Here is a 14,985-nt window from a genome sequence, read left to right as displayed (position 1 = left end):
GTGTGGAGTCTTAACCACTGGACCACCAGGGAAGTCCCAACTTCAAATTATTTTAAAGCAAATCCTACAGACTTTCATTTATTTATTAATTTACGTATTTATTTTTGGTTGTGCCAGGTCTTAGATGCGGCCAGCAGGCTCCTTAGTTGCAGCATGCGAACTTTAGTTGCGGCATGTATGTGGGATCTAGTTCCCTGACCAGGGATCAAACCTGGGACCCCTGCATTGGGAGCGCGGAGTCTTAACTGCTGCGCCAACTGGGAAGTCCCAGACTTTCATTTAAATGGCTTCTCATTTCATACATTTTCTTTGAATCCCTGACGGTGCTGAATGTCAGTAGAAAAGTTAGAGAACAAGAATACACTGGAGGTGAGGGGCTATGACAGAAGATTGACTGTACTCCAGGATGGAGCTGTTGTAAATTCTCAATTACAGCTACGTTCTCTGCTTCTTTATGGGATCCTCTTTTATCCACTTCTTAGTATTTTGCCATGAAAGTACTAAGAACTTATTCAGACTCAGTTAGAACCCACTCCTGCCACATCATGTGAAGTATGTTTCCCAGCCAAACCGTAGCAAGGGCCTTTTCTCTAAACAACTTTTAGCAGTTTAGGACAAATTTTTCCACTGTATTATTTCTATACTTTTATGGTTGGGGTGGGTGATCATCAATTAGTGGATAGAAATGTTTCCACAGATTTACACTTACTGTGAATATGTGCCAACTGGAAGATCTGTCTCAGGAAAGGCTAAGAATTGATATTATGCTTATGAATTAGGGTATAGAATTTATTCCTTGTCCTTGTTTTCTCCAATCTTATAAATCTCTTTTCTTGGTTGTCATAAACTATCATATTTTACAATAAAAATAAATGTATGAAATTTAAAAGTAGTACATTACAAACTATTTGGAAAATTGGAAAAAGAAGAAAAATCACTCTTAATTCTACTATACCACAACAGCCATTGGTTATATTTTGATGATTCCCTTCCAGACTTTTTTCTACCCATATTTTAACCCTCCGGTAATTATAGCACATATTTGATTTTTTTTTAAGTCTTCTTTGTTCAGTGTATAATATACTAACTTTCATAACCTAAGCCCTTTTGTGGTTTGTGTTTGCCGGCTTTAGCCAGAAAAAAAGAATCATTTAAGGGCAGTCTTTAATTTTTTAGACATGCAAATTTATATATATATTTGTCTAGCTAAGTATTTATCAACCGGAAACTTGGTTTAGTTCTCCATCTTGATGGATTTTTTTTTTTTTTGATAACAAGCAGTGAAGTTTAATTAACCAGTACTGAAAGGTGACCTTCATGGACCAGCATCACTTCCATGAGCTGATTGATTAAGTGGGAGAACCACAGGCCTCATGACTGGCATGAAAATAGTATAGCCTATACAGTATCGTCAACTTTAATATTCAAATTTAGTCTTCAGATGGAACAGTTAATTAGTAGCGATTATTTTCAGTTGCATTTACATTGATATCACTCATATTTAACATTGTTACTTTACTTTTGTTTTGCCTACTATTTCTGCTTCCCTAATGATATTGAAATAATGGCTAACACTTGAACATCAGCTATGCTTCAGGCACTGTGCTAAGCACTTTGTATGGATCATCTTTTTTAATCTTCACCAAAAAAGCCTTTGAAATAGATCTGTTATCTCTATCTTACAAATGCAGACACTGAACTTTAGTGGGGATAGGTAGCTTGCCCAGGGTCACACAACAAATACATTTTTGAGGCCAGAATTTGGATGCTGGAGCTCCCACTACTCACCACTGTGCTAGCCTGCTCTGAACAGAAGTTTCTACTTGTTGTAAATACATTAGTTACCATGAAAGTCTAATCAAAATATGCCAAAGAGAATTGCACATTTTATCAAACTGTTAAAGAGTACAGTAATAACTGTATGAGTGTAACTCATAGAGCAACTTACATTGTGATTAACTATGTTTTAAGAGAAGGAATAGGCAGGAAACTAATGGTAGAATATTTTAATGCAAAATCCTTGCCTTCCAGTATAAACTGAGTTAATACTTTATAAAATCATTCTTATATTGGTCTTTTCAGGAATCAGTGATTTAAAGTGCTATTTCTTCATTACTTCCTGAGTATCCCTCCATTTTTATCAATGAAGACATGTGGATCTCCTGTTGATTAAGTTCTGAGTCCTTTTTACTTTGTATTCCTTCTTCCCAGTAGTATTATTTTCATTTTCTAAATTAATGTAGATATTTTTCAGGTTCTAAATTATTATAAAACAGATGAAAGCCATGATTACTCTGGTCTTTCTAGTTCTTCCTTCAGTTTAACCATCTTTGAGTCTGTGGAAGAGATAAGATTTCATGGTATTACTATAGAAAGTATCTGAAATTTTGAAACGAGCCATCAGGTAGAGTGCTTAGCCTATATTCTTATATTCAACAGTTCTCATATCTTATTAAGGGGTGGTACATCTAACAGTAAGACTATTTACCAGACCATGAGCTAGCCTTGGTTTCAGAGTTGATCCAGCCTTGAATAATAAATCTGCTCTTCACTCAGTCACCTTGGGCAAATTACTTACTTAAACTGAGCCTTAGTTTCCCCACCTATAAAGTGGTATAACAGACATAATGACATATATAAATAACTTAGATGGTTATATGATACATAGTACATGCTCAGTGAGCATTTCTTCCTCCCCTCTCCCCCCAAGGTTTATAATAGAAAAGAAATTAAGAAAGATAACTAGGAGTCTGCTAGTAAGCCCAAATGAACCATAGTAAGGGAAATAGGGTGTAAAGGCAATGAGAAAAATCTTGCATTTTCATCTCAAAGGCGCACATGTAGCGTAAGTTCCCAGGAGCATTGGGAAAATGACACAGATATTTAATCTATTGGGTTATACCTAAGAAAAGTGAGTTTAATGGGATCTTTGTGTCAAGTGATGTTTCATTTTTCCTTCCCCGCCCCTTCTCTAATTCTCTTTACTCTACCATTCTGGATAGCCTTTCCTGACTGCATGAGAAAAACTTCTGGAGATAATAAATACGAGTAAAGCTATATAGCTAGTTCTAGCTTGCACCCTGCCTGACATTTCTGAGCAGTTTAGTAAAGGCTAAAAGAGCCTAGGGAGTATTATTCTTTATCTCTCTTTGGCCTTCCCCTTACAATTCTGCTTTGTCTCACTTACTCCCATTTACTATAATAATGTGCTCAACATCCTCAAAAATCCAGAGTAGAGAAGTCTTAGGCAGCTCTGTCCTGATATCAGCATGCCAAACATGTGAGAACTTTACAGAAGTCTGTTTCTTGTTCGTGTGTCATCCGCTCAGGGAGGGAAAAAAAGAAGTACTAGGCAGCACTTTGAGTTCACTTAAAAGGTGTGTCCTAAAACATGGCACCACTGCTATGCCAGGAGTGACTCTTCACATCTGCTTCCCAGCTATATCTGCCTTTTTTTTTTAATCTGCCTTTTTGATAGTTAAAGGCAAGGACTCTTGGAATCTTTAAGTTTGACAGAGGTCAGTTTTACATTCAAGCCTCTCTTTGAACCTACATGGAGTTTTGCTCATAGTTACTAGGAGAATAACAAATATTGACTTGTAATTGGCAAGAATCACCTCTAGGAGTAGAATTACAAAATTATACAGTTTGAGAGATCTGAGCTTCCTTACTCCCAAAATATCTTCCTACCCATAGTATACTATATCGGAAAACCTAATCAGGATGTCATTTCCAGATACTAACTGATTAGTGTGTATTGCTTTTCTTAACACTTTCTGCTCTGTGGGGCATTTAGGAGTTTCACGTGAGAGGGATAGATAACTTTGGAGCGGACCGCCTAGGAAGGACAGGCTTTGAAAGGAACCTTGTGTGGGAAAGCACGAGACTGCCTGGGCAGGCAGATGGGGATATTATGGGAAGGAAAAGCATACAAAAACGGTGGGAGGGTACAAAGGAACTTCCTTTTCTTTTTATAATTACAACTATGAAAGATTGACAGAAGAGAAACTGTAGCATAATCATATGTGTGATTAAAGCTAAAGTCTCATAAACAATTAGCAAGGTAATAAAGCATGTGGTTCTGTTTATGCTTATATCTAATGAATGATCAGTTCTTAATTTAAGAGAGGCCTTTATATCTTGATTATGTATCTTAGTATATGAACCTTTTGGCAGAGCCACAGTCCTACTATGGCATACAAGCTATGAGATTAAATTTGCAACTTTTGGCAATTTAATAATTTTAATAACAGTAGTTTTATGAACATTAATGTCTTTAATCAAGGCTCAAAATCTTAATTAAATCCTGAAATGGTTAGCAATGACAGTAGAATTATAAACAAGGCTCTAAATGTAATGCCTTCCTGTCCTAGGAATGGGATATTGTCGCTTTTTGTTTAGATGGTTCTAATAAAAGTGTTGGTTAGCTACGGATGTGACTAAAAATATCTGTATGTGACCGGCAGGCCATTCTAAATCATACACATGTAATGGCAATTTTTGGTTTGTGGTTCTAGTGTTGATTTGAAGGCTTTGTGCTACTATTACATGTAGCTTTGTTTCTAAGATCCACTTAAATGAGCGTACATCTTGTTTTTCTACTTATTTGTTCATTCAGCACACATTTACTGGGGTACGAACTGTCAGATCCTGTTAGGTGTTAGAGGTACAAAGATATAATAAAATCCTTTCCCTCCAAGTGTTCAGTACTAAGAAGTTAACAAAGTTCCCTGCTCGTCAGTGAGTGTACTCCATGGCAGGATTTCTCAACCTGAGCACTTTGACATTTTGGGCCAGATAATTCTTGTTGTGGGACTGTCCCAAGGAGCATTATAGGAGGTTTAGCAGTATCCCTGGCCTCTACCAACCAGATGCCAGTAACATTACTCCTCCTTACCCCCCCCAACTCCTGGCAATCAAAAAATTCTCCAGACATTGCCACATGTCCCCTGGGGATAAATCCAGAATGTGAACCACACTTTTATATGTGTCATTGAGAAAGGGCTATGGTAAAATTGGTTTTCAAATTTTTAATAACGAAGCTAGCAAATGTAATAAAAAGAAAACAACCTAGGTAAGTCACACAGTGCTTATTACTCCACATGACTGCTCAAAGAAGAATACTATACAACAGTGTATCGCTGTTAATATTAGAGGGCAGGACTCTTGGAATCTTCACCTATTAAAAGTTTTATGTTAAAAAAAAAAAGTTTTATGTTGCAGTTTGAATGTCTGTGAGATCACTTCCCGAGTTACTATGAGTTACTAAGTTACTAAGTATAGAAGAATAATTGTACAGTTTCTTAGGGACTTCACTAAAATAACAGACCATACAGTAATTGGAAAGGGAGAGTCTACTCTTAATAAAAACTAGGTCTTTTCTGAGCTCTCTGTATCAGCATTATCCTTTTCTTGTTAAGAATGAAAGTATTTCATTTTTTCCAATGAGTAGCCTGGACAACTGGCACATTTTTAGAATGTTTCCTGTGCTTTGCAAGCACAAGACTTTGAATTTGTTACTTTACTAATGGAACACTACCTAACTTCAACTTCTTCACCTTATTGCTTTTCCATATTCAGACAATGTACCAAGAACATTGTACAACCAGGAATTCATTTTAATAGTTTCTTGAAGCTTGTCTTCTAGTAATGCCTTCCTTCTCAAAGTAGAAGGACCACTTTCCTATTAGAAACAGTGCTTCACTGGAAGTCCTGAAACCTGAGTTTTAGTTTCACCTCTGGTAATAACTAGCATTTAAGCATTTACTTACCATCTCTCAGCCTTAATTTCTTCACCTGAAATATAGATAGATAGGTAGATAGATAGACAAACAGACAGACAGATAAATAGATAGGGATAAAGATAGGCTATTTTACTGTGTTTTCCAAGTATCCTAAATTCCATAAATATACACTCTTTGCTCAAACAAACTTGTTTTTTGTGTCCTTATTCTTACAGAATATCCACATTTCAGTTTCTCCACCTATCAAGTTTTAATTCATCATGGATAATCTGTCAGCAGAAGAAATTCAGCTGAGGGCTAACCAGGTTACTGATGAGGTAAAGGTTTTACTTGGAATAAGTAATAATTCTCTTTCAGTTTTTACAGTGGAAGGATGAGAGGACCTTCTTAGAAGACCATTTTGGCTTCTTCCTAGTCTCTTTATATCAAAGAATGCATTTGCTCTAGAGCGCCATTACTAGCTCCTTATTTTTTCAACTCATCAAAAAGCTAAATAAGTGAAAACAATTTGTATGTTTTTTTTGTTTTTTTTTTAGTCATTACTGAACAGTTACTTACAACAAAGATATTCTAGATTTGAGGAATTCTGACATTTAATTTTAACAGAATTTTCTAATATCTGTGTAATATACCTAGATTTCTGCTTACATTAAATTTTTTATAAATCCCATTAACTTCACCTTCCAAATTTTCTCTTAAGGACCATCTGGTAGGAAGAAAGTAACCAAAATTATAGTAATAAGCTTTCTTTTTTTGTTTTAAAGGGAGAGGTGGGTGGGCTGGCAATCTTTAAAAATAGAGTAGCATTATGAATATGGCCTGTGTTCAGATTTTGGGCGGGGGGGGGAGGGGAATTGTTGTAGAATGCTGAAACTCTGTGTTTTTTCCTAGTCTCTGGAAAGTACAAGGAGAATCCTGGGTTTAGCCATTGAGGTAAGAAGGTGTTTAATCATCAAGTTAAGTATAGTAACTGTATAGAAGGGATTCTGATAGCACAGGCTGGAATTACTGTTAAGAATCAGAAGGGTATTGTATCAATAAGCTTTATTATTTGAAACCAGCAATTGCTGAAATTGTCAAACCATGCAGTAATGGGCCTTTTTGTTTTTCTAATTGATAGTATTGGAATATGACAAGGAAGACAATTCACCATGAGTCTGCGACTTATTTGGGGGGGTTAATATGTTAAAGTGTGTTGGTTTGGGGAGATTAGTTTCCTCTGTAGCTCTAGTCCTCTGAGAAACTTAAGTTTCTAATGATTCTCTCTTGCTGTTTTTCAGACTTTGTAGGTTCTGTTTCTGTTTTGTTTTTATTTTTCTGTGCTCTCAGCGTTTTTCCCTTCTTTTAGTCTCAGGATGCAGGAATCAAGACTATCACTACGCTGGATGAACAAGGGGGTGAGTTGCAGTCATTGGCAGAAATTCTTGATTTGATTTAGGATGCCAGAAAGCCTTTTCAAATCAGCTGTGTATAAAATTAATTAAGCCTTTGGGAGTACCTTCCCTTTGTAAGATAAGAGTGACATTTTACTTCTTTTCTGCTGATTTGAATTATATCATGTTTGTTGCCTATTTGAGGTGGGGGCCACAATACCCCATTGTATACCAAGTATTTATTATGTAGCAGGGCTTATTGTGTGTATTGGTCGTACATGAACTAGACATTATGATATTTTTGCATCATTTTCAGAAATCAAGTTAAGTCCTTAAATAGGTCAGATTCAGGCAGGCTTGGAAACATTCTGTTTGATTTGGCCCTGAGCAATCTGGTCTAGTTTTTATTAATCTTATGACAGCCTTCAGGTTTTGAGCCTATCCAATAATAGAAATGTGGGGGATCTGGTCTAGTCACAGTACACTTAATTTGGTTGCAGAAGTGATGTCTAAACCAATCCTCACATGCTCCTATTATACAAATTTCTTTAGAACAAATCTTTCCACAGTCAGAGGCCAGGTGCCCCAGGATCAGTATGTGAAAGACTATTTTCATTCTGGACAGTCTGTAATACCATCTGGCCCTGATACAGTCACTGTGATGGGTTATTGGTGGATTCAAGGTTAAAGTTTTTGCTGTTCCATCATAATGGCGTTTTCTGGTTGGCACCGTGAATGTAACACAAAATGTAACTTCCACAACTTATTCTTAGAACAACTAAAACGCGTAGAAGAAGGCATGGACCAAATAAACAAAGACATGAGAGAAGCAGAGAAGACTTTAACAGAACTAAACAAGTGCTGTGGCCTTTGTGTATGCCCCTGTAATAGGTGAGTTGATAAATCAAGACCTTTTTCAAATAAATCTAAAGTGAGAGCACACCCCTCCCCACCTCCCAATAAGTATGACAGGGCCTAAATAAGGAACTTTGTTAGATCAAGTGAAGCTGTTTCTCCTTCAGTCAGATCAAACTTTTTGTATAAATGGGCATGTTCACTGCAAACCATTGCTTAAATTTGATCAATCTTTCGATCAAGTCCCAATTTCATTTTTTAATAATACAAGAAAAGGTTAGGAAATATACATCTGGGTAATACAGAGCAGGATAGAATTAGTGTCTTTTCCCTTCAAATAAGGAGAATTAACAAAATATATGTTCTGTGGTAGGCACATGAGGGATGGTCAAGGGAATAAAGGACTTGGATCCTGGCTTCAAAAGACTTACCAGGTGGTTGGCTATATGAGAGAGAATAGCAAAAAGTAAGAACTATATAAATCTAGGGCTAGATCATGTGATATCAACTGAGGCTAAAGGTATAGAACTGATAAAGGTTGGTTTGGAGACCATCTTATAGGAGAGATAGGACTTGAGTTGGGCTCTGAATGACTAGAAAGATCTGGATGGACATGAAAGAAGTGGGAAGACATTTCCTGTGGAAGATTTAATTTAAATAAAGATTACAGAGGAGCTTGACTTAACTGTACTACATGATTCACATAGATGAGAAGTGGAAAATAATACATAAGTAGGCAATAGAGGAACTCTGAATGCCAGCCTAAGGGGTTGATTGATTGGAGTGGAGTATATAACCGCACACCAAGAAACTAGTTAGGAACCTTTTGTAAACTAGGCCTGTGGGGTATAACTTTATCATCAAGATTAGAGAGAAAAATGTAAGTCAAAAAACTTCACGTTAAATCAACTGATTATATATCAAACATGAAGAAGGAAACATTAAAGAAGACTCTGAAGATTTGAGGCCTCTAGTAAACTAGGAGATGAAAAGTCTTCAAATTATTTGTGTATAGTGTATGAGATTATACTTGACAGAAAGGAATTCATTCTTTTTAGTGACTTTATTATTAATATTTAAATTCTCTACTTAATCTTGGATAATACAAACTCCATGGTGTTGACAAAAGTACATGTATTCAGACAAAGATGAGGAGTCATTAACAAAGCAACTTTGAACTTTACCTTTGGCTGAAATGACGTTGTCTGGAGATTGAGTGACTATCCTTTCTGCTGAGAGTATTCATTTTTAAAGAGCTTTGTAAGCATTACTGCTTCCATCCAGTTGTCTCAGCTGGTGTGGTAAACCAAAAATGAGATACGAAGGTTTACAGACTCTCAGCATTTGTTTACTCCTCAAAGGAGTTAGAAATGGAGGAGGTTTTGCTCTGTCATGCTTTCAGATAAGTGTTTCATGTGACAGCATTCTCTGTGCCATTTCTACTGGAGAAAATAGAGTTAAATTACTTGTTGGTCAACTTTAGTGTTTGTTTTGGGCATAAGAAGCTAAGAAAGACAAGTCTGTTGACCTGTTTAGACCTTGGTTGACTCTCCAAAAGTGCATATTTTAATAACTATGACCTGCGAATCAGGGTTTAGCAGATTACTTTCAGCAAACAAGTTAGAAATGCACAGATTTTTTTTAATCTAAACTCTTTTTTTAACTATGTTTTGCAAACTTACTTGCACTTTTCTCCTATGTTCTATGTACCCTCTTGGAAGAGTTCAGGGGAAAAAGTAAATGAACTTCATTGAGATACATATTAAGAGAAGAGCAAGGAAGAGGAAGTCCTCCCTAGAACCTAGAGCAAATTATCTCTGATGAGTAGGAAGAGCAGGGAATAAGGTGGTCTGATATCATAAAAAGTGGGAAATGGAGCTACATAAGTATTAATTTTATTTTTCTTTGTGTACCCAGACAAGCATAGGCAGGATTTTCTTGGACAGCCTGAGAGAGAAGGTAGAGTATGGTCCTGAAGCAGTCCGTCGTCAGCCTCTAACCTCAGCAGAGCCCTTTCCTAGTGGGTCAGGAGAAGAAAGCACTTCATAACAGTTGGAATCAAGGGGCTCCTATAACAGAACACTTGTTCTCTGAAGAGGAGAGAGTAGTGTTTCACTTTAAATATTCCGATTTTAATTGCCTCCCTTCCATCCATCTCTCCTTTACACCATTGAGTCCTTGCCCTCTATGGTATCTCTTGTCCTCTGCTTTATCTATTTTCACTCCTGCCAGGGGCGTGATCTTTCTAAGCTTAATCTGCTAATCTGTGTTTCAGTTAGGCTTATCATATAAATAGCCATAACATGAGCTTCTCAAAGGCAGAGACAGTATCTTAGTCTTCTGTATAAAGCTAGTACTAATTCTGGTACTAGTAATAACAACTCAGGTCCACAGTCTCCTATCTGCCATTTAGAAATCTAAAAAACTCTGAGAGCCAAAGGTTTGTTTTTTTTCGGAATGTAGTGCCACAACTTATTAATTAGGCTACGAGATGTAACCTGAACTGGAGCTATTTAATAGTCTTTATTACACTTAGCATAAATGTTAATCTGTTTCACTGCAGAAATATTGATGTATGTGATTGTGTGGTACTGCTCAAAATGTCTCACATCCAAACAAAGAGTTGTGAGCCTGTATATTAATTTAGGCTCTTACTATCCTGAGCACTTTAAATTTAATCCTTACAATACCCTTAATATGAGATAGTTCCTCTTATTATCACCATTTTACATATGGGGAAACAGAGGCATAAGGAGGCTACACTAACAAGTGGAAGAGCTGAGATTCAAAACCAGGCAGAGCCCTAGTTTTTAACTGTATGCTACATTGCTTGACTGGCAAGAAAAGAATGAAACTTTTTGTTGTTGCTTTTGTTAGATGCATTACTATATAGAAAATGTCTTGAGTAGATTTGTTCTTTGAGATTTCTTTTTTTAGTAGTATTCATTAAAGCCATATCAGCAGATCTTTTTCTAATAAGACATGGAAATAGCTTCACTTAACAGAACCCTATATTAGAAGTGAATTTTAATTTTAGCTAATTCTTTTTAAAGGACTACTAGAATTTGAAAACAGACTACCAGGATTAAACTTTAAAATTGTGAATAAATGTCATTCTTTTAGCTTGCTACTATTTGAATCCTAAAAGCAAAATAGAACAGATCCTTATTAAAAATCCTATATCTTTGTCAGTAAGTTTGGGGTTTTTTGTTTTGTTTTGTTTTGTTGTTTTGGCCGCGTCACACTGCTTGCGGGATCTTAGTTCCCTACCAGAGATCGAACCCAGGCCCCTGGCAGTGAAAGCACCCGAGTCCTAACCACTGGACCTCAAGGGAAGTCCCTTTGTCAGTAACTTTGATAAGTTGTAATTCTAATTAACGAGTTTAAAAAGAGGCAGGTTTAAAATGGGAAGTCTCAGAATAGTAAACTGCCTGATGTCCCACTTTAACCATTGTCAGACAAAGTATTCCTCTGTCTTAACCTGCCTCTCTTCATTCTGTGCTTAAAATGTCAAACATATTGGCACATAGTTTGAAGATAGGTTGGTATTTCTGGACCACTTGCTAGAGAAGTTGAAAATTGGTACTACAGGTTTTATCCTATTGAATCTTATGTCATATTAAAATGTAAATATTCAACTCTGATTAGTTAAAATAAATATTGAATTACTGTATTTTAGTCAACATTTGAGTGCTTCCTCCATCCTACTCACTGGAGATACAAAGTATTTGCCTTCTCTTCATGTTAATTTTCATAATTTTAGGACAGAATATCATCATTCAGACATTCTTAGGAAAAACGAAGTATGCTCTGGTTTAAATAGTTTTCATGTTTTTCTTTTTATCTAGATTCTCAGATGTTGGTTGTTTCTATGAAACCAGGCAGGAATTTAAATGCATTATGCTTTGAAAACTAAACCTGTTTCTGTTCTGTTTGATTGGCATTCACTGTTTTCTGCATTTCATTCTCTCACCTAATCTCTTCCTTTCTAATATGCTTACTAAAAATGAAGATTTAACATCAGAAGCTGAGCTCAGTAACTGATCAAAGGGAACTTTAAGATGCAGTCTTGTGGCGCAATTTGGGCTGTTAACCTGCTATCTAAAGGTGATGCTTCAAATGGCTTTTCTGTGCATGTGCATGGATTTTGTGAATGGTAGAGACTCTTAAAAGCTGTGCTGTGGTGTGTAATGTAAAGTGAATTTGTTCTTGATGAGTGCTGTCTGCCAGAAGATGGATTGACGAAAGGATCTTAATTTATAATACCACCCTTTGACTAATGGCTCTGATACTAAGTTTTTGCTTAAAAAACACTTAAGATTATAAAAGTAAAAACACCCCTAAAGTTTCCTAAGAAGTTTTAAATAGGTTGATCTTTGTAGAGAATTGCTGCATTCTAGTTCTGATCAAAGGGAAGGGAATTCAGGCTAAATACATAGACTTTGATTTCAGCTTCCTTTCTTCTGTTAAGTTTTCCTACTCCTTCCTGGTTCCAGAATCAATATTTCCTCTCTTGAAGTATTGCTTCTAATGATTTTGGATTCCCCATGATTTAGGCCACTACCAAATTGAGGAATTAACTGCCAATGTAAGTCATCTTAAATGCCATTTGGAACAAGGTGGGATATAAATTTTAAATGTTCCCATATCTAGTTACCTCCTTTTTTTAAATAAGGGTTTACCCTCTTTATATATATTATCATTTGTTCCATAATACCTATTATGTCATGTGTTAGCTTGCTGTGGTTTCGTACTGAACTAATGCAGAGCTAACTAATCTTAATTTTTTTATGGAAGTTAACCCTCTAGTCAGCCTACTGTTTATTATAATGTTTGACTCCTAAATTTTGGATCTTTATTGGGACTATGAATACCATTGTTAAATGTTAGAAAATTGTTTGATTTGTACCCTTTGTTTCTTGCCCTTCTTTTTCTTCTTTCCTATAACCTGATCACCTCTCTCCCCCCCCTCCGCCCCCCAGCTTGGGCTTTCTTTTTGCTATTTTATTCAGTTAGTACTAATGTTGACAACCAAAACTCAAAAAAGAAATTGTTAAAGTTACTGTGTTCATATCCTGATACTTGTTTTCTATATTTATAGCAGCTTCTTAAGGGATATTTCAAATTCTTATTTCAAACATGCCATTTTTTTTTTTTTTTTTTTGCGGTACGCGGGCCTCTCACTGTTGTGGCCTCGCCCGTTGCGGAGCACAGGCTCCGGACGCGCAGACTCAGCGGCCATGGCTCACGGGCCCAGCCGCTCCGCGGCATGTGGGATCTTCCCGGACCGGGGCACGAACCCGTGTCCCCTGCATCGGCAAGCGGACTCCCAACCACTGCGCCACCAGGGAAGCCCAAACATGCCATTTTTGAATGTGATATTTATCTGAAAAAATGTAGTAGTTAAAGATTATTAAACTCTTCAAAACTGACAGTCAGGGGTAAATCTAACTTTCTAGATGGAGTTCTTAATTGCATTAAAATCTACCACAAATTTGCTTAAGCATTTTATTATGAAATCTAATTTCTTCCCAGAGGGGCTGTTAATTTTGTTATGCAGAAGAGTTCTGTTGCAAATCAGAACCATTTCTTTCTTACTGTAGACCAGAAACAACCCTGGCCTAGATGTCTTTTTATATAGCTATATTCCTACTATATTCGGCTGCTTGTAGATCTCAAAGCTAGGGAATGTTAATGGGCTATAAGAATAAACATGCCAATTGGTAATCTGTGCAATTAAAGACATGAACTTTTAACTAAGGATCAGGTTGAGTTGAAACCAAAGAACAAAAATATTTGTCTGGGCTTCCCTGGTGGCGCAGTGGTTGAGAGTCCGCCTGCCGATGCAGGGGACACGGGTTCGTGCCCCAGTCCAGGAAGATCGCACATGCCATGGAGCGGCTGGGCCCGTGAGCCATGGCCGCTGAGCCTGCGCGTCCGGAGGCTGTGCTCCGCAACGGGAGAGGCCACAGCAGTGAGAGGCCCGCATACTGGAAAAAAAAAAAAAATTGTCTAATGCTTTACAGAACAATTTTACATCTATTATCAACAGCCCTGTGACTTATTAAGTACTGTTATCATCTTAGTTTTACATTTAAGGAAAAGATGCTCAGAGATGGAAGTTTGCATAAGGTTCTGTAGCTACTGAATGACAGGTCTAGGATTGGGATTCAAGTCAATTTACTCTAAATCTTGTGGCTTAAAAAAAAAACCTTGCGTATATGTTCACTTCCTCCAGATTAATTCCTCAGTGTCCCAATATATAGTAATACTAAGGTGTACTACCATAGTAATCTAAAATATTCCTTCTACAACAGATTGGAAGTCTCTTAGAACAGTGTTTCTCTTCCTGGTTGGGCAGCTAAATGATCTATTGAATTTAAATAAAATCATAGTTACAACAGAAGATTCCCAGGCTCCATCAGACAAAAATTGAAGTAGAATTTTCAGAATGTAGCCTGAAATACACATCTGTGTATTCAGAATCATCCAGGTCACTTTGGTGCTCAGTCAAGTTTAGGAAATACTACCTTTTAAAGTACTTAAGACCCTTTGAAGGAAGACAAATTAGATTAAAACCATTGTTGTTTTTATTAGATACTCAGCTGTCTGACAATGCCCTTAAAAACAGGTGTCTTTAAGGGTTTTACAACTCAGTGGGAGAAGCTCCAGGGGAACAGCATGTGGCAGGACCTTGAGCAAGCAGAAGGCATTATTACCTGGAGTAGAGGTGCTGAAAGAGACATGGATCTATCACAAGGATGAAGATATGAAATCAACAGCATATAAAAATCACTGCTTTATAAACATGCAGAGCATGTCAAAACTGCATGAAAAAGTAGTGCAGAGATTTTTTCCCCAATCCATTTGAAAATAAATGTGACAATTCAAGTCAGCTTTTTGTACCTTTTCCCCTTGATATTGGAAGAACATCAAAGATCCAGTCCTCTTAAAGGGAGAAGGGTTTGATAACCAGTCTGATTCTTTATTTATAAACTATGCTTTAATTGAAC

General features: G+C 36.7%; 1 protein-coding gene across 3 annotated transcripts in view; it reads left to right on the top strand.

The window, feature by feature from the left end:
* The window catches only part of SNAP23 (synaptosome associated protein 23), a 40,496-nt gene that overhangs the window by 14,485 nt on the left and 11,026 nt on the right, over positions 1-14,985 (top strand). For all 3 annotated transcript variants that reach the window (XM_060294413.1, XM_060294414.2, XM_030842860.3), the window contains exons 2-5: positions 5,960-6,061; positions 6,636-6,677; positions 7,093-7,141; positions 7,891-8,008. In XM_060294413.1, the coding sequence (XP_060150396.1) occupies positions 6,005-6,061; positions 6,636-6,677; positions 7,093-7,141; positions 7,891-8,008 (266 nt within the window). In that variant the 5' untranslated portion in view covers positions 5,960-6,004. The remainder of the gene's footprint in view (positions 1-5,959; positions 6,062-6,635; positions 6,678-7,092; positions 7,142-7,890; positions 8,009-14,985) is intronic.

The sequence above is a fragment of the Globicephala melas genome, chromosome 2 (assembly GCF_963455315.2).
Source record: "Globicephala melas chromosome 2, mGloMel1.2, whole genome shotgun sequence".
Classification (NCBI taxonomy): domain Eukaryota; kingdom Metazoa; phylum Chordata; class Mammalia; order Artiodactyla; family Delphinidae; genus Globicephala; species Globicephala melas.
This window is presented reverse-complemented; position numbering and strand designations above follow the sequence as displayed.